The sequence below is a fragment of the Pongo abelii genome, chromosome 7 (assembly GCF_028885655.2).
Source record: "Pongo abelii isolate AG06213 chromosome 7, NHGRI_mPonAbe1-v2.0_pri, whole genome shotgun sequence".
NCBI classification, from domain to species: domain Eukaryota; kingdom Metazoa; phylum Chordata; class Mammalia; order Primates; family Hominidae; genus Pongo; species Pongo abelii.
Window position 1 is genome coordinate 30,157,691 of NC_071992.2, and position 27,323 is coordinate 30,185,013.

A 27,323-nucleotide genomic window follows, 5' to 3' on the forward strand; every position below is an offset into this window, starting at 1 on the left:
GCTGAGACAGCGGAACCGAGCCTCGCATCCATCGGAGGGAGCCGGGGACTGACAGCTCTCAGGTAGGCAACTGCACAGGGCCCCCAGCCCGACCGCGACTAACTGGACTAGCTGCGTGGAGCTCCGGGAGGGCAGGGCCACCAGGGGCTGGCTCCTCGGCCTCTCTCCTTTGTCCGGTGTGGATGCTGCTGGCCTCTTGCGAGATGGTTTCTTCATTCATTTCCTTTGTAGCGCTTGGATGGTGGGGAACGGGGGAGGGCTGAGTCTCTTTTTTAACCTCACACAGACGCAGAAGCAGAAAGAGGGGAACTTGGAAATGAGGAAAAGTTTTGCTTCCCCAGCTGTGGCCCCTACATGGTTGTTGCTCTGTGTCGAGAGGAGGCTGCTGGAGGAATGAGGTCAGGGGAGGGGCAGGCACTTGGGAGGGGGCTTCCCTTCCACGGGGCGGCCCCCAGGAAGCCCCTGGCCCCCTCATGAGGGTTTTCTCTCAGCGGCTTCCTCTCCGATGCGGTGTGCAGGCTGCTTCTCCGCCTATCACTGAACTTGATGCCATCCAGATGGGAGTTTTTAATCCGGAGGGAGCCCTTCTCCCTTCTGCCCCCAGCAGAAATTGCTACAAATAATGGGGAAGCACCAGATTTGGGGAGTGTGCTTCACCTGTATACACACACTGCTGAGCGCCACGGCGTGTGAATTCCAGAGAGCATTTCTAAGGGCATGACCTTGGTCTCCCAGAACCCCATTCATTTAGAGGGCTCTTCCCTTGCTTGGTATCTCTCTCCCCCTGCCCACCTGAAGGTCTTTGCCCAGGTCACACAGGATACTCCGTTCATAGTCACCGCATCCCAACTCTCGAGGCTCTCTCAGCCACCTTCTTTCTTCTCCTCTCTTTGTGCATCTCTCTCCCTCGAGTCTTGCTTCCCCGGCTTCACTACCCAGCCCCTCCTCCCCCAGTCTCGCTCTGAACATGGGCAAGTTCTGGGGGAATTTCAAGTAAGGCAGGACGATTCGGGAAATGGACTATTTAAAGCAAGCTGCTTTGGACTTGAATACCCCGATCCTGCGCTTAAACATCTGTGTTTAGCTTCCTCAAGCAGCCCATAATTGCCCCAATTATAACCAATAACATTGTTCGGCCGACTAACAAAAGATGAGCTTTGCACGGCATTCGCCAGCAAGCCCAAACCAGAGTTTTCAACATAGATGGGAAAAGTAACTGCCTGGCTTCTTATCAAAACCTCCCAAAGCAAATACTGCTCTTTTTCGCTGCTTGTGGGTGGCTACTGCATGCACCCTCTTTTTTTCTCATTTGTAAAGTGTGGCAGGGAAATATTCTACAAGCGTACACTGAGGCTGTGTTACCTTTAACAAAAAGGATTCGTGCTCCTTTGGGCTCGCTGAGTCTTCTGCAGGGGAGGGTTCCTGGAAAACCCATCCCCAACCATCACCACCTCAGTAAAAGCAGCAGCTTTTACATCTCCATGTGCCGCCTGGTGCTGCCTGGCGAGGGCGCTGTGGCACAGCCTCGGGTCATTTTGAGGGTTCAGTTTTGTTGCCCACAGGGCAGCAGCCCCTGCTTTATCAGCTGAAGGCTGAGAGTACTTAGGGATTTGTAAAATGCAGGCGAGTTTGCATTGTCAATGAAGGGAGTGATTGCAAGATTAGGCTCAAACCTGTGCTCCCTGGAGCCAGTGACAGGAGCTGTCACTAATCTATTCTGTATTCAATCAATCAGGTAGTTATCGTCTACACTCCACCAAGCAGGGAGGCTTGCAGGGGCTCTAGTAGATTCAGCAGAGGTGATAATAACAGCACTTTACATTTGTACAACGATTTAGGCGCTTTCACACCTATTATCCCAGCAACAGCCCTGTGAGGTGGTGCCATTATCTCGGTGTTGCAGTTGGGGAAACTGAAGCTGAGAGATTAAATGATTTATTCAGTACATGGCAGGGTCAGGACTGAGCCAAGCCATTGTGGCTCCAGTTCATCTCCCCGTTACGGTCAGGGGTGCTTATGAACTCATAGTGGGGTCGGGGGTAGAGGAGAGATATAACACAAACATGAGAAACAATTAGAGGACCATGCAAGGCTGGGGGTAATTCAGTCCTAAATCGCATAATCCAGAGAGCAAGTGCTAGAAGAATTCGGGAGAAGGAGCACTTCCTCCAGGCATTCCTGGGATTCTACCAAGTGAGAAGGCAGGTGGAATTTGGATGGGTCAAGGGCTTTGAAGAGGGAGGCAGCAGCCAGGTCAAACACATAAAAGGAGGGCAAAGGAATTAACATTTCTTGAAACCCACTCTGTGCCAGGCAGTGAGCTAAGCTTGTCTACATGCTTATTTCATGCTAATACACATGCACACATATGCACACGGGTAGGAATGGGAAGTTCCAGGTGAGCGTTCTCTACTTGCACTGACACGGTTCAGTGATCCCTCATTTCCCCATCCAGCTCCACAGCTCCCAAAGCCCACGAAGGAAGCTTTGAAATATCTTGCATTCCGAGTCTGGATGGAGCTACTCCTCAGATATCTTAGGAAAGGGATGGGCCCTTCTCAGAAAACAGGAGCCGTCCTGACAATGAATGGCTGGTAGTGGCTTGAATTGCTGGGCAGTCATGAAGCAAACTGGATTTTCTAAACGCCTTTATTTAAATCCCACAATCGAACATAAAGCTTTCCATCTAATCACAAACTAGTCGTGAGATTTGGAGCACATCGATTTCAGGGGCAAGCCAGTTTTCTGGGCATCTCCCTGGATAGGCTACAATTAGTTTCAGTCTCAATTTTCCATGATCCTGTGGGGTTTTTTTGTTTTTGTTTTGTTTTGTTGTTGTTTTTTTTTTTTTTTTTTTCTCAAAATACTGGCAGCTGCTTCAACATTGCAGAAGCACAAAATCATCAGCCCGGGGGCCCAGCCTGGCAGGTGGAGTAGATAGCATGCCTCACCGTGCACCCCAGCTCTGCCATCCCACAATGGCTCGGATCCAACCTCCTCTCTTTCCACACTGGCCTGCAATCTTCCCCCACCCTCCTTCCCCATTCATCCTTTCATTCATTTGGCCAAGGAACATGTGTGGAGTTCCTGATAGGAGCCACACAGAGCAAGTGCCAGGAGCACAGGGCGGCCAGAGCTCTGGCTTCCTCCAAACTCACAAGGGGCTTCAGGAGATTGAGACTTTTGTTTTTATCTTACCTTTCTTAATTTGCACTTTAGTGGATTTTATAATGTATGTAACTTATAAATAAATTAGGAATGTGTACTAAAAATCGACTGCTAGGGGTACAAAGTTAAAGAAGTTTGGCCGGGCACAGTGGCTCATGCCTGTAATCCCAGCACTTTGGGAGGCCGAGGTGGGCAGATCACAAGGTCAGGAGATTGAGACCATCCTGGCTAACATGGTGAAACCCCGTCTCTACTAAAAATACAAAAAAAAATTATTTGGGCGTGGTGGCAGGCGCCTGTAATCCCAGCTACTCGGGAGGCTGAGGCAGGAGAATGGCGTGAACCTGGGAGGTGGAGCTTGCAGTGAACCGAGATTGCGCTACTGCACTCCAGCCTGGGCGACAGAGCGAGACTCTGTCTCAAAAAAAAAAAAAAAAAAAAAAAAAGAAGTTTGAAGATTGTTGTCCTAGATTCATTGCTGTTTCTCTGTGTTTCCCAATATTTTAGAAAAGAACACTTAATGATTTTATTACATAAAAGTAAATAAAAGCTTTTCTTTCTTTCTTTTTGAGTTGGAGGTCTTGCTATATTGCCCAGGCTGGTCTTTTTTTGTTGTTGTTGTTTACAGACAGGGTCTCACTCTGCCACCCACGCTGGAGTGCAGTGGCACACTCATAGCTCACTTCAGACTCAACCTCCTGGGCTCAAGCTATCCTCCTGCCTCAGCCTTCTGAGTAGCTAAGACTACAGATGTGCACCACCACACCTAGCTAAATTTTTTTTTTTTTTGTAGAGCTAGGGGTCTTACTATGTTCCCCAAGCTGGTCTCAAACTCCTGGGCTCCAGCGTCCTAAGTTGCTGGGATTGCAGATGCATGCCAATACACCCAGCTAAAAGTAAATAAAAGCTTTCCAAAATCTACTTAAATTATGTTGCCAGTGTATGTGGGAGTGTGGCCCAGAACCAGGAGGATGGGAGTTGAGGGCTACCTTCCCACCTGCAGCAGCCCTGAACGTGTGTCTTTTTCCCCCTCCACACTTTCTATGGCTTTCCTCATGCTGCCCGGAAGCTACTTCCCCCATGAAGCCTTCATCTCCTTTTCCTCTTCCCTTCTTCCCTCCTTTCTCACTTCCAGGAAAGGACAAATATCTGGCCATTTATAAAATCAAAGAATATTAACCATCTCATCTAACTGCCTCTTCTTATAGAGGGAAAAGCTGAGGCCCAGAGAGAGAGAAGGTCTCGCTTACAATCCCACAGGTAACGACAGAGCCAGACTAGAAGCCAGGACTCTTGTTTCTGAGCACAGCTCTCGCGCGTTCATTTCTCCCCAGCCTGGGGAATGCTTGACCTGTGCTGGGCTGGGCAATTGTTCTTTCCTCCACCTCCTCTATGCTGTCCCCCTCTTTCCAGGTGGAAATTTAGATCAGAGCAGAGACACTTGAAGTGTAATTGTATCAGCCAGAAGAGGAAAAGAAACTAAAGCAGCCTCTCTCCATAATAGCTGGTAAACAAGCACAAGCTCCATTGTAGGAGTCTTGTCTGCTTGGGTCTAAGAAATGGGGCATCGGGAAGACCCACCTATCTTCTGATGGACATGCAGCTGGTGCGCAATGAGGGATCCCTGTGTGAACTGGAAAGAAGCAACGATAAAGAGGTTGTCATCAGCCTGGGCACAGTGGCTCGTGCCTGTAATCCCAGCACCTTAGGGAGGCTGAGGCGGGAGGATCATTTGAGGTCAGGAGTTTGAGACGAGCCTGACCAACGTGGTGAAACCCCGTCTCTACTAAAAATACAAAAAAAATTAGCCAGGCCTGGTGGCGGGCACCTGTAATCCCAGCTACTCAGGAGGCTGAGGCAGGAGAATAATTTGAACCCAGGAGGCAGAGGTTGCAGTAAGCCGAGATAGCGCCACTGAACTCCAGCCTGGGCAGCACAGCGAGACTCCATCTCCAAAAAATAAAAAGTAAATAAAAAGGTTGTCATCAGACAGGGAGTGCAGACTTCAGCACAAGAGGAAGCCCTACACGAAGACAGCTGCAGGGATCACTGACGGACAGGATCAGACATGAGTCCCAGCTCTGCCATTTCAAGTTATATCAGCTCCTCAAGCCTCAATCTGCTCAACTATAAAATGGGGATGAAAACACTTACCCCATAGGGTGATGCTTATAAAGCAATTAGCGCAAAGCCTGGCTCATAGTGCTCTAAAGTCATAATAGTAACATGATTGCTATGAAACGCAAATAGATTCCACCGCAATGAAATGCCATCAGAATTTGGCAACCTTCCAAAAGCAGAAACAGTGTGTAAAGTTGATGGTTTCCCAGAACACACTATTTGGAGTCAACACACCTGAGTTTAAGTCCTAGCTCTGCTACTTATAAACTGGATGATCCTAGTCAAATTGCTTAACCTCTAAGAGTTTATGTTCATCTTAAAAAGGTGAGTTGATATTAACCCTAGATTATAGGGTTGTATAATATATGAATATAAAATTTTTTGGTAACCTGTCAAGAATATTCTCTACATGTGGTCGATGAAAAGGATGGAGGTGTATCTGCCTCTAGCAAAAGCAGTCCCCTCTTCTCTTCTCTGCTGGCAGCATCAAAATTACAGGACTTCGAATAGGTCATAAGACAAAACTCAATTAGGGTCCAGCTTCGACTAAACCTGCATATGTGATTCTCCAAACAGATAAGCAACTAATTATATTGCCCTTGGAAGCAAGATTACATGCAAATCGATTAAGGCCAAGCCATAGTGGTATTTTATCTTTATAAACAGCAAGGCACAATTAAATTTATAAGGTGTCATTACCAAAAGAAAAGGCAATTCAACATTTCTTTATTCAATATGAGACGCCCAGAATATAGTATTGCCACATAGAAGTATTAGCTGAGCTTGGCTCACCAAGTGAAATACAAGCCGTGTAAAATTCAACCTACTCAGGTAACTTTTTATTTACTGATGTTTGCTATGGTTGTATAAAAATAGCAACAACCTGTCACTATTCCCATTTCACAGTTGAGAAGACTGAGGCTCACAGAAGTGAAATAATTTGCACACAGTCCCACCAATACAAAGTATAAAGTTTCAGCATCAATGTAACAACAAACCTGTTATTATCCCCACTTTGTAGTTGAAACGACTGACCATCTCAGGATTTGTCCGCAGTCACACAGGTCCACAGTGTAAGGTTTAAACACAAATATAATTCGTGAGTTAACTAAGTACTCATCTCCATTTAAATACAGAACATCATCCAGCATGTAGATATAGTCAAGACTTCTTACAAATGAAAAACATCTACTGAGTTTTCAAAGTTCAAAATCTGATTTAACCTAGAACACAGTTGTAGTAGGTGTTGGGAGGTGTATGAGAAAATACAGAATGCTGTCTCTTTTATAATGATGTTTACATAATTTTGAGTTTTCACTGACATTAATCTCATTTTAAAGCTTGCAAGCCACCTGTAGGGTGGATGGAACTATGTGGTCATCTCCACTTTGCGGATTCGTGAATTGCACGGGGGAATGGACAGCATTGAGTATGGACGGCTCCTCAAATAATCAGTGGAGTCAATTGTTAAAAGTGAGGGGAGACAAAGAAGGGTCGGGAGGTTGGAGTCTGAAAGGTAGATGTGCCTCTGACCCACAGGGAGGTCCTGGCTAGAGCCAAGGACACTCAACAAGGTCTCCCCAAGTGCCAAGCCGCAGGGCCTCACATTTCACCTGCAGGAAGACTATCAAATGGAGCATGCACTACGTGTCCCAGAAGCTCATCTTCCTTTTACACCTCGCCCCTAAATCCCATTTACCCAGATTTTGAGATGGCAAACATCAGTCAAACCAGCCAACATTTCCTGAATGTGCAAGTTGCCCCAGTTAATGAAGTTCATGAAAAACCTCAGCCAGAGAGCATTTTGCTAACATCTGTCACAGCTTGTCAGCTCAGCCTATGCACATATTCTGTATTACAACCTCACATTAGGAAGGAAAGGAAACGGCTCCTTTTCTCCTCCCGTCCCTTTCTTCTGTGACGTATAGCCACTGCCACCATGTGGCTGTAGAGGGCACAGCCACGCTGTTTGGAACAAATTCTACAAAAATGTCTAGAAAGACGGAAACTTAGTAGAATGAGAAATGTAAGGCCAGGCATGGTGGCTCATGTCTGTAATCCCAGCACTTGCGGACGCCGAATCAGGTGGATCACCTGAGGTCAGGAGTTCGAGACCAGCTTGGCCAACATGGTGAAACCCATCTCTACTAATAATACAAAAATTGGCTGGGCGTGGTGGTGCACTCCTGTAGTCCCAGCTACTCAGGAGGCTGAGGCAAGAGAATTGCTTGAACCTGGGAGGTGGAGGTTGCAGTGAGCCAAGGTTGTGCCACTGTACTCCAGCCTGGGCAACAGAGTGAAACACCGTCTGAAAAAATAAAAAAGAGTGTTAGAGTCAATGCTGCATGCCAGGTTCTTTCCTTCTTTTCCTTTCGTATATATTCTTATTGCCTGTCAGTGCTATTTTAATTGCTTACAAACATTAACCCACTAATCATCCTCTGAGATAGGTACTAATTTCATCCCATTTTTGCAGATGAGGAAATGAGAGATCAAGTACAGCTAGCAAGCTTCAGAGCTGTGATCGGAAGCAGGCAGTCTGTAGTCATTAGCAGATGAGAAAGCACACATCACCGCCACTCTGCAGCATGGGTCTGTTGTGCCTGTGTTGATAGATGGGGCCCCCGAGGCTTGCTGGCCTCCCACTATGATGTGCTCTTCCAGATGCCAGGGCAGCAGAGGAGACTGATCTAACTCAGACCAGGGGGTGGACATGGCTTCCCAGAAGGGATGATGCTAGAGGTGTGTGTGAAGGATGAGTTGGAGAAGGATATTCTGGGCAGAGGGAACAGCAAGTGCCAAGATAAAAAGACATTAAGAAGCCAGGCACAGTGGCTCATGTCTGTAATCCCAGCACTTTGGGAGGCCGAGGCAGGCAGATCACTTGAGGTGAGGAGTTCAAGACCAGCCTGGCCAACATGGTGAAGCCCCGTCTCTACTAAAAACACAAAAATTAGCTGGATGTGGTGGTGTGCACCTGTAATCCTGCTACTCAGGAGGCTGAGGCATGAGAATCACTTGAACTTAGGAGGCGGAGGTTGCAGTGAGCTGAGATCGCGCCACTGCACTCCAGCCTGGGCGACAGAGTGAGACTCTGTCTCAAAAAAAAAAAAAAAAAAGAGAGACATTAAGCGCCTGATAGAGTTGGGAGCTACACATGATTGGCTGAGACTAGAGGCTATGCGAGGTTAGGTGTCAGGAGATGAGGCAGGAGTTGGTCGGTGCTAAGTCCTTGGAGCTCCTCCTGACAGCAACAAGGTTATAAAATTAGTTTAAATATAAGGTGACATCATCAGATTGGAGATGGCTTGGGGGGAAGCCAGATCATTAGGTGGACTAATTAGGAGGCTATTACAATAACCAAGGCAATAAATCTCAACTAAAGCCCTGGTCCTTGGGATAGAGAAGAAAAATTCATTTCAAATGCATTTGCGATACAGTCTTTTATGTGGACACTGTGTTCATTATTTGTTTCAAAACCCGTCTCAGATGTGAATTCATTGGCCAGGTGCAGTGACTTATGCCTGTAATCCCAGCACTTTGGGAGGCTAAGGTGGGAGGAACACTTGAGGCCAGGAGTTCGAGATCAGCCTAGGCAACATGGCGAGACCTCATTTCTGCTAAAACTTTAAAAACTAACCAAGCAGCCTGGGCTCAAACAATCCTCCCAGCTACTTGGGAGGCTGAGGTGGGAGGATTGCTTGCGCCCAGGAGTTCAAGGCTTCAGTGAGCCGTGATTGCATCACTGCACACCATCCTGGGCAACAGAGCGAGACCGTCTCAAACAAACAAAAAGTCAATTCATTGATTTAACAAACACTTACTGAGCACCCCAGTAGTCATCATCCTCTGGGTATGAAATGCTTTGATGATGCACAAGAAGAACTGGGGTGAGCTCAGCTGCAGATCCCTCCTTTGTTCACGTCCTTCTCATACCAGCACTTCCCAAACTTTGGCATGGATACAAGTCACCTGGGAATCTTGCTAAAAATGCGTATCCTTACAAAAAATTAGCGGGACCTGGTAGCATATGCCTGTAATCCCAGCACTTTGGGAGGACGAAGCGGGCAGATCACAAGGTCAGGAGTTCGAGACCAGCTTGGCCAACATGGTGAAACCCTGTCTCCACTAAAAATACAAAAATTAGCCAGGTGTTGTGGCATGTGCCTGTAATCCCAGCCACTAGGGAGGCTGTGGCATGAGAATCTCTTGAACCAGGGAGGTGGTGGTTGCAGTGAACTGAGATTGTGCCACTGAACTGAATTGTGCCACTGAACTGTGCCACTGAACTGAGATTGAGACTCTGTCTCAAAACAAAAACAAAAACAAAAACAAAAAGACAGGCAGATCCTGATTCAGTGGTTCTGGGGTGAGGCCCAAGAATCTGCATTTCTAACAAGATTCCAGCTGGTCTGCAGGGTGCATTGGAGTAGCAAGACCTTCTACAGTTCCTCAATATCATCTGAAGAAAAAGCAATAAAGGCAGTCATTTTTGGTTTTCTAGACTGAACTCTTTATTAAGGGAACTGCATACAGTGAAATGCACAGAATGTAAATGTACAACTCAATGGGTTTTGGCAAATGGATACGCCCCTGCGACTTCAGTCAAGAACATTTACATTTCTAGAAAGTGCTTTGTTCCTTTTCCATTTAATCCTCTACTTAAAGGTGGTTCTACAGGGACCCAAAATGATACAGTCCAGGGAAGCATCTTTCAGATTCAGAAGCCTTGATCAAAAGATAAGTTTCAAGGAGAAACAGTGAAAACTGCACACCTTTCAGGCAATCCTACATAAGACTGCAAACCACTGATCTAATCAACCAATCCTTGGAGCTACTATCTTAGAATAGTTTCTTCGTTCGATTTTAAATAGCAAGTTCCACATGCCAGGGCCTGTGCTTGGCCTGGAATGGCAAGGTGAATAACATGGCCCTTTGCTCGGGAAGCCAACTGTCTTAGTCTGTCCAGGCTACTGTAACAAAAGAGCGTACACTGGGTGGCTTATAAACAACAGAAATATCTTTTTTTTTTTTTTTTTTGAGATGGAGTCTCGCTCTGTCACCCAGGCTGGAGTGCAGCGGTGTGATCTTGGACCACTGCAACCTCTGCCTCCTGGGTTCAAGCAATTTCTGGCTAATTTTTGTATTTTTAGTAGAGATGAGGTTTCACCATGTTGGCCAGGCTGGTCTTGAACTCCTGACCTCTAGTGATCCACCTGCCTCAGCCTCCCAAAGTGCTGGGATTACAGGCATGAGCCACTGTGCCCTGCCAACAACAGAAACAACTTTTTCACAGTCCTGGAGGCTGGGAAGTTTGAGATCAAGGTGCCTGCAGATTCAGTGTCTGGTGAAGATCTATTTCCCGGTTCTCAGATGTTGCCTTCTTGCTGTGTCCTCAAGTGGTGGAAGGGACTAGCTAGCTCTCTGGGGCCTCTTTTATAAGGGCACTAATCCCATTCATAAGGGCTCTAGTCTTATGATCTCATCATCTCCCAAAGGTTCCATCTCTCTCTCTCTTTTTTTTTTTTTTTTTTTTTGAGACAGAGTCTCGCTCTGTCAACCAGGCTGGCGTGCAATGGCACGATCTCGGCTCACTGCAACCTCCACCTCCGAGGTTCATGCAATCCTCTTGCTTCAGCCCCCCAAGTAGCTAGGATTACAAGTGTGTACCACCACACCCAGATATATATATATATATATATATTTGTATTTTTAGTAAAGACAGGGTTTTGCCATGATGTTGGCCAGGCTGGCCTTGAACTCCTGACCTCTAGTGATCCACCTGCCCTGGCCTCCCAAAGTGCTGGGATTACAGGCATGAGCCACTGTGCCTGGCCCAAAGATCCCATCTCTTAATACCATCACCTTGGAGGTTAGGATTTCAACATAGGAATTTTAGGGAGACAGAGATAGACCATAGCACTAGCTCACATCTAACAGGGATAAGAGGCAAGCACCTGGAAGAGAGAATTCGGGGCATAGGGGGATTGGGGGCATTCCTGGCTGCAGCAGGGAAGGCCAGGAGGATGAAAGGAAGCACTTGAGTCATTAATAAATGTCGTATTTTACTCATCTTACTTTTGCACAGCACTTTGCAAAACTCCCCTTACAGATCTCATTTCATCTTCACAATAGGCCTGTGATAAGGCAGGTGCCACTGTTCCCCTTTTATGGGCTATGAAAACTGAGGCTCAAAGTGGTTGATTTAATGTCACATGCTGGTAAACTGCAAAGCGATGCCTTTAGCTCCCAAGAAAGCTGTCTCTGCCACCACACAGCTGCTCCCAAAAGTGCCTGTGTGGTGTCGAGGCCAGCCAGGTGGCAGGAATCACAGGGGTGTCCTGCCACCCAGGACTAACCCAGGAACCCAGACACTAACAAGCCTGTGTGTGAACACTGAGACTAGGTGATAGGCCGGGTCGCCTATGGCCTTGACAATTTACACCCCTGCAAAGTGAATCGCGGGCCCCTAGTGCCGTCCTGCCGGAGACAGCAGAGAAGTGTCTTTCCTGCATTCTCTGGGTTAGGGTCTCTGGCCCTGAGCAGCCTCCCAAGAATGGCTGTACTCATTGCCATGCTTCCTGTATGTTCCAGCACCTGCTTCCTGCTCCTGCACCATGAAAGTCCTGCTTTGTGACCTGCTGCTGCTCAGCCTCTTCTCCAGTGTGTTCAGCAGTTGTCAGAGGGACTGTCTCACATGCCAGGAGAAGCTCCACCCAGCCCTGGACAGCTTTGACCTGGAGGTAGGTCCCCAAGGCCAGGCAGAGAGGCTGTCCTCTTCCCTGACTACCTCCTCCCTCCCTACTCCAGAGCAGACTCTGAGTGAGAAGCCAAGGCCTCTCCCACAGCTCACAGGACTTGCCCAGCACTACATGGCCCATAGGAAACAGATCAGACAGGAGATGCTCTTCTGACCCAGAACCTTACAATCTTTCCACCTTACCACCTGCAGGAAGAGCCCTGCCTGTGATGCCAGGTCATTCCCAGGATTAAAATAATGTTACTCATTTCAGAGAGTTTGGCAAATTCAGAAAAGTATAAAACAAGAGAAATTTAAATCCCCCTTAATTACACCAGTCAGAGAAAGAATCCTACTTTTTTTCACTTACTATATTATACCAGGATAAATTTCCCATGTTATTATTTCTTTCCGTGAGTATAGTCTACAGTTGGCCCTTGGTATCTACAGGTTTCACATTCAAGGATTCAACTAACCATGGATAGAAAATATTCAGAAAAAAATAAAAAATACTAATACATCAATAAAAAATAATACAAATAAAGCAATATAGCATAACAACTATTTACATAGCATTTACATTATATTAAGTATTATAAGTAATCCAGAGATGATTTAAGGTATACAGGAGGATGTGCATAGCCATTTTATTGATTATTTTTATTTTTATTTATTTATATTTTTTGAGACAGAGTCTCACTCTGTCACTCAGGCTGGAGTGCAGTGGTGCGATCTCAGTTCACTGCAACCTCCACCTCCTGGGTTCAAGCAGTTCTTCTGCCTCAGCCTCCCAAGTAGCTGCGATTACAGATGCCCACCACCACGCCCCGCTATTTTTTATATTTTTAGTAGAGATGGGTTTCACCACATTGGCCAGGCTGGTCTTGAACTCCTGACCTCAAGTGATCCACCCACCTTGTCCTCCCAAAGTGCTGGGATTACAGGTATGAGCCATCATGCCCGGCCGCATAGCCATTTTATATAAGGGACTTGAGCATCTGCAAATTTAGTATCCTGAAACCAATCCCCTGTGGATACAGAAGGACCGTGTAATTTGTTTAACCACTGAACACGTATGTGCCCTTTATTTTATTTTATTTATTTATTTATTTTTTTTTTTTTGAGACAGAGTCTCGCTCTGTCGCCCAGGCTGGAGTGCAGTGGCGTGACCTCGGCTCACCACAAGCTCTGCCTCCCAGGGTCACACCATTCTCCTGCCTCAGCCTCCCGAGTAGCTGGGACTAAGGCGCCCGCCACCACACCCGGCTATTTTTTTTTTTTTTTTTGTATTTTTTGTAGAGACGGGGTTTCACCATGTTAGGATGGTCTCGACCTCATGACCTCGTGATCCACCCACCTCAGCCTCCCAAAGTGCTGGGATTACAGGCGTGAGCCACCATGCCCGGCCTGTGCTCTTTATTTTTGATATTGCAGATAATTCAACAGTGAACCCCTTAGTACTAAAATGCTCTTCTATATTTTAAATTTCCAACTTAAGGTGCAAATCCAGTATTAACTTTTTCTTCATTAAATAAACTGCTTTGTCAACTATCTACATTTCAGTCCAGATAGTTACTCCTCTCCTATTAAATCCAGTAGAGCTCAATTGTTTTTTACTTTATAGTCAAATAACTTCCTTCAAAAGATGCCATCTTTTAAACCCCTTAACCTTTCAAAACAACTGGAAGCACCACAGTTCCTTAAGGCAAATGTACAAATGTAGAACCGAGTATTTTCAGGGAGACTAACACACCCTGGTGTCTCCCACCTCCAGGTAACAGAGGAGGAGATAAAATCCAGCAGACCCAAAGCACCAAGCTCTTGGGCTCAGTGGTTTTCAAGCCCATTTTCCAACCAGTCATAACTACCCAGGGCATCTCCAGTTAACCAATTCACTTACTATATTATACCAGGATCAATTTCACATGTTATTAACATTATTACTTTCCATGAATATAGTCTACAGTTGGCCCTCAGTTAAGTGATTACAGTAAATGTCTCCTCTTACTCATCCACCATGTTTCTCTCTGAGCTCCTACTCTGCTAATGATTCCCTCCTTCAGGAACCCCAGCCCTGTCTCGGTCCATGAGCCTCATTCTCTTCCTCACTCTAGCTACTGTGTTGGTTCCTTGTCCTCTCCCCACCCCCTACACATAAAGGATCACCAAGATTCTCTGCTTTTCACCTCCCTCTGAGAACCCACCCATACATCCCAGGCCTTCTGCTCCCTCCAGGCTACAGAAAACTCCTAGAGGCACCCTCCTGACCTCCTCTCACCTGGGCTCCAGACCCGTGTTCCCAATCACTTTCCACAGTTCCCAGAAATCCTGCCTTCTCTTCCTGCCCTGCCATTGTGCCTGCCACAGCCTCCTCCCCCATCCATAAATCCCACTCACACTTCAAATCCCAGATCAAGTGTCCCTTGGTAAGAGAACACTGCACTGATTCTCCACCCACCCCAGTGGAGTGGGCCCTCCTTCCTCATGTTCTGATTGTTAGTCGTATCTGCAGGACTCTCTCTCCCCATATGGAGTGAGCTTTCTTTACTGATGGATCTGGGTATTCCAGCACACAGCACAGTGTGTGGCACAGAGCATAGCTCAATAAACACATCCCATCCCGCGGAAATTGGAAGATTCTAAGACCATTAGTCTCCTAATAGGCACATCTGCTGCAGTCTCTGTAAAGGTTTTACGTTTCCATCTTTCAGAGACTCAAAAATTTGGAGCATGTCTGCATCTCTCCATAGCATCTTAAGTATCTGGGGTCTAGACAACATTATCAGCTCTACTTCTTTGAAACAAGTCAGAAAATGGACCCGTAAAAGCCTCACAATGGGGGACTATCACCTTCACAGTGCTCACTAACCCCCCCGGAGGATGTGGCTGCCTGCTTGTTTTTTTTCTAGTTTGTATTCACTTTTAACCTATGTTTAGGTTTAATGAAATGCCTAGAATGTAGGCACTCAAATCCCATTTCCAAATCTGGCAGCCCTTGACTATGTCCATTCTGTGAATGATCAGGGGACTCATATTTCAGCAAAGGTCACTTCCCCAGTCCCTCCACCAAATTACATAATCCTGAGCTATTCCCAGGGTCCTCTGGATCCTTGGCTTCATCAAGAAACTTTTTATTTCTGCTCCTAGTAGACTGAGTATGGCTGCTTGTTGTTAGACTATAATTTTTATTGGTAAACGACTCACACCCAAACCCATTGCAACGTCCTGGTCTTTAACCTGATTGTGAATGGTACTTACTTCACCAGCTCCAGGAGAAAAAACTGGATTCACTGAGTTGTTTTAGAGACAAAAATAAGGCAACCAATCCCCAAGAAAGAGTGTGGGGAAATTTATTTCCAACTCCCTAAAATTTGGCCTGGTGCAGTGGCTCACACCTGTAATCCCAGCATTTTGGGAGGCCGAGGCAGGTGGATCACTTGAGGCCAGGAGTTCTAGACCAGCCTGACCAACAAGGCGAAACCCTGTCTCTACTAAAAATACAAAAATTAGCTGGGCATGGTGGTGCTGTAATCCCAGCTACTCAGGAGGCTGAGGCAGAAGAATCACTTAAACTCGAAAGGCAGAGGTTTCAGTGAGCTGAGATCATGCTACTGCACTCCAGCCTGGGGGACAAAGTAAGACTCTGTCTCAATCAATCAATAAAATTCCCTAAAATTCTACTGAAAACAAGCTACCTTCTGGTAGTTCTTTCTATCTTCATGAAACGAAAATTCTAATGAGGTGACTTGCAGTAGGAGTTCCTTATATGTTTGTCTTCTATGCTCATCTGCTGTATTTGTCCTCAGATATTCTAGCAGGACCTCACAAAGCAAAGAACTCCCAAATGTCTCTTGGTCAGAAGTGGTGTGACTCTTTAGTGGCAGAAACTTGACCACCTTTGTGAGCTGCTCCTTTCATCCCCAATGGGTTCATATGCCTGTTTCCCACTTTGTACTCTAATCTTTGAGCCCAGACACCCAAATGGCCATTTGCTCACTTTCCCCATAAGCCCAGGTTTACAGATCAATTTGGCAGCCATCTGAGACTCCAGATGCCCATACGCATTCTGGCTTAATATAGCAATGCCATCAGCGTGGGCTGCCAAAACGTGTCCAGCTCACTTAATAAGCCATTAACCCATCTCTGGAAAAAGGCTGGTGAGTTCCCCACACCAGAGGGTCAGGCATTAAGCTCCTATGCCCATCTGGTGCTACAAATGCTGTTGTGAATTTAGCTTCCTCCTATTTGCCCAAAACCCTCTCCTAAATCAAGAGTTGAGATGATTTTATTAGCATCTAATTTATCTAACAGTGCATCAAGTCTGAATATGGACTGTGGCATCTGGTTTGATCACACAATTTCATTTTCTCTGACTGACACAAAATCTAATTACCATCTGGGCTTAGAAACCCAGGGGCTCACAGAAGATCTAAGCACCTCCAGGTTTAACAACTCTTCCACTTGTTTCCGTAAACCGACGGAGCAGAACAATTCAACAAGCAGTTTGGGGCTCCTATTCTGCAAGGATTGGACCAAGCGTGCTCAAAAGTCAGATCCAGCTCCCTCACTCTACCCTTCTATGACTTTCCCAGTGCTAGCCACAATTCTCTGCATCCCTGTTGACTTTGTAGAGCAGAGTTTCTCAAACTTGCCACTATGGGCACTTTTGACTGGGGAATTATTTGTTGTGGGGGTTGTCCTGGGCACTTTAGGAAGTTTAGTGGCATCCCTGGCCTCTAGGTGCCAGTAACACACACACACACACACACACTCGCCAGTTCTGACAACCAACAATGTCTCCAGAGATTGCCAAATGGCCCCTTAGTGGGCAAAATCACTCCCAGTTGAGATCCACTCCTGTAGAGTACTAACTCAACAGGATTCTGATCTGAAAGAATATACTACACATTGATTCTAGCTGGTTTTCTTCCAAGTATTTCAGGAGCAGGCTAAGTACAGACCCAGGTGACTCTTTCTCTGTAGGAGTCTTTAACCACCGTGTTCCGTGATGGCTTCTTCCTCCTCAGAGCAAGTTCCAAAACAAGATTTCTCCAGGTATCATCCAGCCTCAGAATCACCTGAGCTGTTGCTAAAAATACAATTTCTGGGCCCCACCCTTGACTTAGTGGATCAGAATCTCCAATGCTTTGGGCTAAAAATTTGCATTCTAACAAACTCCAGTAGCATTTTTTTTTTCTTTGAGACAGTCCCGTTCTGTCACCAAGGCTGGAGTGCAGTAGAGCAATCTCAACTCACTGCAGCCTTGACTTCCCAGGCCCAAGCAATCCTCCCACCTCAGCCTCCCACGTAGCTGGAACTGTAGGCATGCACCACCACACCCCACTAACATTTTTATTTTTGTAGAGATGAGGTCTCCCTATGTCACCCAGGCTGCTCTCAAACTCCTGGGCTCAAAGGCGCCTCCCTCCTTGGCCTCCTAAAGTACTGGGATTATAGGCAGGAGCCACCATGCCCAGCACAGTAGCAATTTTTATAGAAAACTCCAGAAGTTTGCAACTCCATTGTTCTTAAGGCAGCCCTGCCTATCTAGGGAAGTTACCTATCATTTTTTATAATCAGTAACATTGCAGGTGTCAAAAAGTAGTTCCCTTCATCTCCCTGCTGAGGTCATTCTGTCAGCAACTAGGTTCCATGTGTTAAGCATCTCTAAGCAAAAGCTAAATGAAAAAGGCATGCTCAGAAAAACCATGGCTTGAGCATCACTAGGGGCCAGTGTCACCTTCTGTGACTAATAGGTGGACTTGGACAGGTTGCTTCTTGGAAACTCTACCAGGGAAGGAAAGGAACACTCTTGTCAGACCCAGTCCCTGTCTGTCCCCTCCAGTCCATTGGAACATGGGCAATACTCCCATTCAAACCTCAGCTCTTGGTCTCATAGAATCTTTCTTCTTGCATTAATTGCCACCAATTTATATTGCAAGCACACAGAGGTAGCTGAGTAGATGTCTTGGACTGGGCCGCAAGGCATCTTTGAGTTCTTGTTTAGGTTATGCTGTTATCTAACCCTGTTGTTTTGGACACATTACTCAACCACATCATAAAATGCAAAGGTTGAATTATATTCATGATTTGCAAACCCAGGCAAATATCGGAATTACCTAAGCTTTGTAAAATTAAGTTTTTAATTCCTTTGTAAAAATAAGTTTTAATCCCTGCTTCTATTCTTCAGAGATTTAGTTGAGTCTTGAAATTCTGTTTTGTTTTTTTTTTTTGAGTTGGAGTTTCACTCTTGTTGCCCAGGCTGGAGTGCAGTGGTGCAGTCTCAGTTCACCACAACCTCCGCCTCCCAGGTTGAAGCGATTCTCCTGCCTCAGCCTCCCAAGTAGCTGGGATTACAGGCATGCGCCACAAGGCCTGGCTAGTTTTTTGTATTTTTAGTAGAGACGGGGTTTCTCCATGTTGGTCTGGCTGGTCTCAAACTCCCAACCTCAGATGATCTACCCGCCTCAGCCTCCCAAAGTGCTGGGATTACAGGCATGAGCCACTGCGCCTTGCCGAAATTCTGTGTTTTTAAAAGCTCTGCAGATGATTGAGACTCACATCCAGGTGTGGGACCCTTTACACCAGGTGTGGGCTCTGTCTCCAAAGAAAAAAAAAAAAAAGAATAAAAGAATCCTGGAATCCTGGACTAATGGCACAGATGAGTAATCAGATAAGCAAAGGGTGGCAGCAGGGTGACAGGAGCTGCTGCAACTGTGTGCATGCTAAGCACTAGGGGCGGCCCAGTCCTGGTTGCAACTAGCTGCAACCCCTGTTCTTCCAGGGACTTTTTCTCACCTCTTTTCATTCCCTTCTTTTATACTCTTAGCTAAATATAAAGTGACTTCTTGATTAATTCATCTCAGCTCAACAAACCTCTACTGAAACCCTACTCTTTACTGGAAGGAGAAGATTCCTGCAAGGGATTCACACATGAGTAAGATGTGGTCCCTAACTTGTCATATTCTGCCTTAGAAGGTGTGGCAATTTAATGACATAAAGCATTAAAATTTCCACAAGAGGAATACAAAGTTCTGTGGGAAGACAGAGGCAGGAGAGAGCGATTCTTGCCAGGGAACTAGAAGGTATCAGAGAGGGGCAGCACTGGAACTTGTCTGGGTCCCAAAGGATGGATGGAAGGATGCAAGGAGGTCATCGCATCCGAGGGACAGACAGAAAGGCATGCGGGTGCGAGGAGCTTTGCGGTGTTTAAGGCACTAGGAACAGCCTCATAGGCTTCAAGGGGTGTGTGATGAAGAATTGGAAGTAAGACCTAGATAGTGGGCTGGACCAGGTGGTAGAGGGATTTGAATGCTCTGCTCAAGAGTTTGGAGCTGTTTTATGGATATGATAAACAATTAGACAGCTGTGGGCAAAGTAATGACATAATTAGCTACTCTTCAGGAAGGGTATCCTGCCAGGGGTACCACATTGATGACAGTGGCAAAGACCAGAGATGCGGAGATCAGTTAGGGACCCACTTCACCTAAGAGGCACTTAGGCGGTGGTAGAGGGAGTGGGAGGAGGGGCAGAACTGTAGACTGGCAGGATGGGGGCGGTGAGAGGGGAGGAAAAGATATGCCCAGGGTTTGAAATCTGAGTCAACTGGGGAGTGAGGTGCCACTCAGAGATAGGGACCGAGAGGTCAAGCAGAAGGACAAGTGTATCAGATAAGAATGAAATTCACCTGCTAGTAACAAACACCTAAAGTGACAGTGGCTGAAATCAACAGATTCAGTTCCTCACAAGGAGTGAGATGGGAACAGCCCAGGGCTGCGGTGGCAGCTCCAGTCTCCTCTCTCTTCTCTGCCAATCGGCAGCTTCTAGCCCATGACTCCCATCCTCTGAGTGGCTGCATGGTTTCTAGATGGCAAACATAATGTCAGCCCAAATGTCCACATTCCAAGCAGAAAGTTGGAGGAAGACGAAAACGGGATGTTCCTCCCACTTAAGTCAGTCTCCTACTTTCTTGGAAACCCCACCTGATGCCTGATCACTTCTTTTTTTTTTCTTTTTTTTTTTTTAGGCAAAGTCTCACTCTGTCACCCAGGCTGGAGTGCAGTGACATGATAGCTCACCGCAACCTCCGCCTCCCAGGTTCAAGCAATTCTTTTGCTTTAGCCTCCCCAGTAGCTGGGATTACAGGCACCCACCACCACACCCGTCTAATTTTTGTATTTTTAGCAGAGATGGGTTTTTGCCGTGTTGGTGAGGCTGGTCTCAAACTCCCGGCCTCAAGTGATCCGCCTGCTTTGGCCTCCCAAAGTTCTGGGATTACGTTTCCTTTTTTTTTTTTTTTTTTTTTTTGAGATGGAGTCTCGTTCTGTCGCCCAGTGTGGAGTGCAGTGGCACGATCTCGGTTCACTGCAAGCTCTGCCTCCCAGGTTCACGCCATTCTCCTGCTTCAGCCACCTGAGTAGCTGGGACTACAGGCGCCCGCCACCACGCCCAGCTAATTTTTTTTTTTTTTTTTGTATTTTTAGTAGAGGCGGGGTTTCACCATGTTAGCCAGGATGGTCTCGATCTCCTGACCTCATGATCCACCCGCCTCGGCCTCCCAAAGTGCTGAGATTACAGGTGTGCACCACCGTGCCCGGCCTACACTTCCATTTTTATGCTCTCAGCTACTTATGGCTCCAAGGAAGCTTGGGAAACATATATGTTGCCTTTAGGAATAAAACAGTGTTCTGTGCATAAGGAGAAGGGGAGATGAATACGGGCCAGTTGCAGCCTCTGCCCCAGAAGGTGACCTGGAAGCCAGGCAGGAGCTCCATGCTATGATGAGGGGCTCTGCCTACTGACTCACAGCAGTAAGGTCAGGTTGAAGTGGGGTTTCCAGCTGGCTAAGGCCAGAAACCTGGACTGAAATTAGGGGTGAAGCCAAAACAGCAAATAGGAAGAAAAGCTGGGGGCAGAGGCTTCCAGGAGACCCAATCAGAACCAAGAACGTGGGAGGTGGGGGCCCAAGGTCAGAACCAGCCAAGAGGGGGTGGAGAAACATCGTGGTCCAGCTGGTGGCTAGAAGTCAGGGTTGGCAGGAGAGGCAGAGCAGAGTGTTCCTAGGAGCCGGGCGGGTCTGCTGGGCTCAGGTCTGATGATGGCATCTCTCCCCCCACCTGGAACTGGATCACAGGTTCAGCCCCGCACGTCTGGCCTGCCTACACCCCACAGGGTCTTGACCCCCATTTGCTATAAATGATACACAGATAGTGACGACTGCTGTACGCGGGATGAAAAATTAACAACACCTAGGTAGATCTTTACATGGTGACCTTAAAATAAACCTGCAGATTTGACTACATACTTTCACATCCCCAATTTCTTTAACCCATATGACTTTCCACAAGCCTGAGGAGAGAACAAAATAAAATTCTTTATGGGTGATGGTCATGAGCTGTGCTTGGCTCCAAAAACCCGACTAAAGATGTAACAGGGTACGGTGTTGGGCGCATTTACCCTGTGTTAACTTCCTATGTTAACGTGCTGTGACACCAGAGGTTAAGTTACGCTCACCTCTCTGAGCCCTGGTTTCTTTGTAAAATGATGGAGCACGGTCAGATGATTCTCTGTTTGTTTCCAATTCTGAAATTCTACAAACCTAAAAACCTGTGTAAAACTGCTCCACGTTACTTGATAAATTAGATGCTTCAGAAGCACTTGCACTGGTGCAGTGGGCCGGATCTCCTCCCTCGCCCTGGATTAACAGAGGTCCTTGTTCCTTCTCCCCTCCTCTCACCCGTATCTTTGCAGGTGTGCATCCTCGAGTGTGAAGAGAAGGCCTTCCCCAGCCCCCTCTGGACTCCATGCACCAAGGTCATGGCCAGGAGCTCTTGGCAGCTCAGCCCTGCCGCCCCAGAGCATGTGGCGGCTGCTCTCTACCAGCCGAGAGCTTCGGAGATGCAGCATCTGCGGCGAATGCCCCGAGTCCGGAGCCTGTTCCAGGAGCAGGAAGAGCCCGAGCCTGGCATGGAGGAGGCTGGTGAGATGGAGCAGAAGCAGCTGCAGAAGAGATTTGGGGGCTTCACCGGGGCCCGGAAGTCGGCCCGGAAGTTGGCCAATCAGAAGCGGTTCAGTGAGTTTATGAGGCAGTACTTGGTCCTGAGCATGCAGTCCAGCCAGCGCCGGCGCACCCTGCACCAGAATGGTAATGTGTAGCCGGAAGGGGCGCTCCTCCCAGCTGTACCGGCCACTGCAACCCATGAGTGAGTTGGGCACCAATAAGCTGGGGGCAAGGAGCGACCTCACACACCAACTGTCTTAGCCTTGCTCCCAGGCCTAGAAGCACATTCATCCTCCCGCCCCACCCACCCCCGCACCACACACACATACCCCGCAAGTAGTCCAGCCCAGCCTTTCTCTAGGCAGCAAAGATTTTCCTAAGATTGCACCTTGAAGCTGACCACTTCTGGCTAGAGACTGGTTACCATGGGGATAATAGTAGTATGTTAAGATAACTAATTCCTCTATCACTCCCCAGGAGCTTAGTTACTATGGGGACAGTTAAGTGGACCAATGAGCCCACCCGGTTGCCACAGCAACCAGTCAGCTCACCTTTCCTCGAGATTGTCTCTCTAAACACCAAGAGTGGGACCTACTCTTAGCCATTAGCAGAGTCCGATTACCACAGCTATGATGGTGCTTTTCATCTTCAAAGACGGCTTGCCTATCCCCTCTCCTTTCCCCAGCTGTCAGGGTGCCTGGCTCCATGGAAACATTAAGTTTCCCATTTTACCTGGCCAAAGAGTTCCTGTTAAGATAAGGAGTTGTGGTTTCTGCTCTTCCTCCTTCCACAAGCCATTTGTCCATCCTGCCACCTTGCCAGAGAGGGACTGATTCCTTGTGGTCAGCAGTATCATTACGGAGCAAGATGTGGAGAATTTGGTCCAATGGATCTAGTAGCTACTAGAATATGGACTAAAGGGGTTCATCTTCTTTCCTCCATTTCGCTTCTTTCCTCCATTTCGCTTCTTTCCAGCGTGCCATTTTTGTTTTGGTTTTGTTTGCTTGCTTTTATTCCTCTCTTTCTTCCTTGTTCTTTCTTCTGCTCTGTTCCTATCCCCACAGGCACCTTATACAAGTCCACATGTCTAATAATATACATCAAAGACCCTAATTGATTGCCTGTTCATTCAAAACCCAACTTTCCTTAGGATATCAACCAATACATCACTTTGAGTGGCACTGGCAACCTAGCACAGTAGAATTTTCTGAAGATTTAGGAAAGTCCCAACCATCAAGGCTATGTGCCTTAATTTGTATATGGGAATATGATCATCTGCAGAGTCCCATACGTCTCCTTAAATAGCTAAGAAACTTGCCGGATTCATCCATTTTGCATTGCTACAAAGGAATACCTGAGGCTGGGTACTTTATAAACAAAGTTTATTTGGCTCACGTTCTGCAGTCTATACAAGAAGCATGGCACCCGCATCTGCTTCTGGTGAGGCCCTCAGGGAGCTTTTACTCATGGCAGAAGGCAAGGGGAGCTGGCATGCCACATGGCAAGAGGAGGCAAGAGAGGGTAAAAGGGAGGTCCCAGCCTCTTTAACAACCAGATCTCCCATGAACTCACTACCATAGGGTGGGCACCAAGGCATTCCTGAAGGATCCACCCCCATGACCCAAACACCACCCACTAGGCCCACCTCCAACATTGGGGATCACATCTCAACATGAAATTGGAAGAGGACAAACTTCTAAACTGTATCATTGTCCTAACACAAAGAACCAGTCAGATCATCAAAATCACCCCAAAACATTACCCAAGTGGGGCTTTTCCCTGAGTCCGAGCATAAGAGAAAAATGTCTGCATGTGCTATTTTATGTTGCGTCCCATGTGTCAGAGGTAGCCGTGTCACTAATAACCTTCCTTGACAATATATCAGTACATGTGCTAATGTTTGGTGCCCACACTTTAGCATGGAGACGGCCCCTTTGCAGGTAGGCTAGCATGTTCACCACAGGCCTGTTACCAAATATGGACACGTGTATTAAGTTGTGAAGAGAAAGCTGATGTGTTTATTTTAGCAGGATGACTCATCTCCAAAGGCCCCAAATTAACCTGCACGGCTTTTGAAGTCATACTCACTCTTGGATCCTTCACAAGCCTCCTATTTCTTTCTAACACGTATCTGCACAGCACCTAACAGTAAATCATTCAGAAGTAGCATGGGTTGAATTCTTTCAAATCTTAAAGACATTCTTCTTTAAAGTGGCTCTTCAGGGACACTGAAGCTCATGTCTAATTCTGAACGATGGCAATGTTCTTTACCTAAACACAGTTGAAAATCAGGCCCATTAACAGGAATCCATTTATTTTTAAAAAAATGATTTGAGCCTCTATCCAGGCAATTGGTTTTTCTAATCTTCTATTATGCTTCCAACTGAGAGGCACTGAAACAAAACCGGTAAGGAGCTTCTGTCTGTGGCTCTGCTCAAATGTCAAGTTCTGGATGGAAACTGGAAACATTAACCAGCTCATTTGGGTATTATTGATGACTCTCCTTTCTCCTTCTGCAACCATCTCTCTGTTTCTTTTCCCCCAACATGCACAGTTGGTGAGTTCCAATATGGATATTTATGAGTCTATAACAGCCGGCTTCAACCTTGTTTTCATCCACATACACACACCCCAACCTGCCCTACACATGATGGAGATGTCTCCATCTTGGGGGACTCTTGTTACCAATGCTGTCCTTGACTTCTAAGATACCTAATACTAATCGACATGGAGAAGGCTGGGAAGAAGTGGGGCCACCTTACACTGGAATGGGATAAAGAACCCTATTCAGGGCCGGGCACAGTAGCTCATGCCTGTAATCCCAACGCTTTGGGATGCCGAGGCAGGTGGATCACTTGAGGTCAGAAGTTTGAGACCAGCCTGGCCAACATGGTGAAACCCCATCTCTACTAAAAATACAAAAATTAGCCACTTAGCCACGCGTCATGGTGGGTGCCTCTAGTCCCAGCTATTTGGGAGGCTGAGGCAGGAGAATCGCTTGAACCCAGGAGGCAGAGGTTGCAGTGAGCCAAGGTCGTGCACATTGCACTCCAGCCTGGGCGATAAGATCGAAACTCCGTCTCAAAAAAAAAAGGACACTATTCAGAAAGTGTAATGATGTCCTAAGAAGGAAAGGTGTTGGGGTGCAGGCCCACCTCTAGACAGAACTTGTCACAGCTGGTCTTGGGGGTCTGCCTTCCTTTCCCCTGACCCTATACTGCCTTCCTCTTTTCTGCTACCCTTAGGCTTTGACCCTTCTAGACAATGGAAACTGAGCACATTCATTCGTGGTCAGGTATCAGTGCCATCAGGCTCAAAGAGCACTTGCAAAGAAAAGAACTGTAAAACAAGGGCACTATTTCACATGGGCTCCAAATACCAGCGAGAACTGTTCCCCGGGAGAGGGCTTGCACTGTGCCTATCGAGTCACAGCCCACAGACCTCCCCTTTAGTCTATTAGTCCTGCCAGTAGACCCGGGGCTGGGGGAGCAGATGTGCAGAGGAGCTGAGGACCCCTCTGGCTACATTAGAAACGATTTCTTTGGGTTGATAGCTTTTCTTTGCCTCCCTTTCACTGCTTCCATCTCTAGGGGGAATAGAAAAGGGTCAGAAAAACCATCAGGTTTGCCATTTTTAAATCATTTCTGTCTCCCCAGGTGTCCAGGTGATCCCCCAAACAGCATGTGTCCAGCCCCAGACCTGCCGCCTGGGAATCAGGATTCCTTCTTCCCCAAGGCACTGAGCGCCTGCAGATCCAGCAGGCTTCGTTCGCCTCCAGAATCTCCCCGTCTGATTGTTCCTCCCCAGCCCCCTGGCATGTTTCACCACAACCCTGTTGCTACATCAGAGTGTATTTTTGTAATTCCTCTAGCTACCATTCCAATGGCCCCATCTCTCCTGCTCACCCACCTCTTGCCCCTTCTAGGGGCAGGTGAAAGGAATAGGAAATTGAACCTGGGGTTTTGACTCGCCACTGCCATAACTTGTTTGTAAAAGAGCTGTTCTTTTTGACTGATTGTTTTAAACAACGATTTATCCATTAAACTTCTACTAAGCAAATGGTTAATAAATTGGTTTGCTGTTTTTAAGTGAAGTGACAGAAGCAGACTCTGCACACACACAACCAGCGCTGCGGCTCCCGGGAGGCAGAGGTAAAAAGCGCATGGCACTGCTGTGTAGAAAGGAGGATGGGCAGGCTGGGCGCAGTGGCTCACGCCTATAATCCCAGCACTTTGGGAGGCTGAGAAGGGTGGATCATGAGGTCAGGGGTTCAAGACCAGCCTGGCCAACATGGTGAAACCCGTCTCTACTAAAGATATACAAAATTAGCCAGGCATGGTGGCACATGCCTGTAATCCCAGCTACACAGGAGGCTGAGACAGGAGAATCACTTGAACTCGGGAGGCAGAGGTTGCAGTGAGCCGAGATTGTGCCATTGCACTCCAGCCTGGGAGACAGAGCGAGACTCGGTCTCAAAAAAAAAGAGAACGGGCAAGGTGCACCCCGATGGCACAGTGCCCAGATCCAAGGGCAGCAGGTGGGGGAATGCACATGGCTGTGTGAATGGATGGGGTAGAGAGAGGGCAGGGGCTCTCCAAACCCCTGCGTGCATGAGCACCGCAAAGAGGCAGGCTGCTGGCCCCACCCCCCAATTTCAGATGGTAGAAATCTGCCTTTTTACCAAGCTCCGGGTGGTGCAGATCCTGCTGGTTTGGGTCCAATGGACTGGGACACACAGCAAGGAGCAGGGCGGAGAGAAACCTGCTGATGCCACTTTTATCTCCAGCTTCACACGTTAGGGTGTGTCACTGCCAGAGTCCAGCCGAGAAACACAAGGCAAACCAAACCGAGTCTGTCGGGGAGAGTTAACCGTCTACACGAATGGGCAGGGTTATAGAAGATCAGCAATGGATGGAAAGGCGCTCTGTTGGGAGCCGGAGAGCTCTGGTAGGGGTAAGGGAGTTCCTGAACCCACAAGGACTCTAGCTCTCCATAGCTTTCAGTAGAGAAATACAGCCATTTACTCACACACTGTGGGAGCCAGGATTCAATACCCTCACTTCCCTCTCCTCCCCACTTTCAAACTCCAGCCTGATGTCTGTCAGCCAAATCCAACCAGAAGCTGGAAAGTTGGGGGTCGACCCACTGATGCAGCTGCGAAGGTAGGGGTAGAGGGCGAGCTACAGATGGAGAAGGCAGGTAGCTAACTTGGAGGGGGACTTGGCAAACGCAGTAAAACAGGTAATTCTATTCAAGGTGTTCTTAGAGGGATGAGCTGGAACAAGGACACAGAGA

The 27,323-nt window shown here is 47.3% G+C and overlaps 1 protein-coding gene across 2 annotated transcripts; it reads left to right on the plus strand.

The window, feature by feature from the left end:
- Nucleotides 1-26,086, plus strand: PNOC (prepronociceptin). 2 transcript variants are annotated; one of them, XM_054561385.2, is made up of 4 exons: nucleotides 1-62; nucleotides 11,884-12,032; nucleotides 21,779-22,172; nucleotides 25,685-26,086. In XM_054561385.2, the coding sequence occupies exons 2-4, from the start codon at nucleotides 11,907-11,909 to the stop codon at nucleotides 25,768-25,770; spliced, it is 606 nt and encodes a 201-aa protein (XP_054417360.1). In that variant the 5' UTR covers nucleotides 1-62; nucleotides 11,884-11,906; the 3' UTR covers nucleotides 25,771-26,086. The 2 variants fall into 2 exon arrangements, with proteins under 2 accessions (XP_054417360.1, XP_002818991.1); XM_002818945.6 differs by lacking the exon at nucleotides 25,685-26,086 and having other exon boundaries at nucleotides 21,779-22,227.
- Nucleotides 26,087-27,323: the final 1,237 nt, after the last annotated feature.

Coding starts and splice junctions, on each gene's coding strand:
- PNOC (XM_054561385.2), top strand. CDS start 11,907: ATGAAAGTCCTGCTTTGTGACCTGCTGCTGCTCAGCCTCTTCTCCAGT. Junction 12,033..21,778: donor TGGACAGCTTTGACCTGGAG/GTAGGTCCCCAA, acceptor GTATCTTTGCAG/GTGTGCATCCTCGAGTGTGA. Junction 22,173..25,684: donor GCGCACCCTGCACCAGAATG/GTAATGTGTAGC, acceptor CTGTCTCCCCAG/GTGTCCAGGTGATCCCCCAA.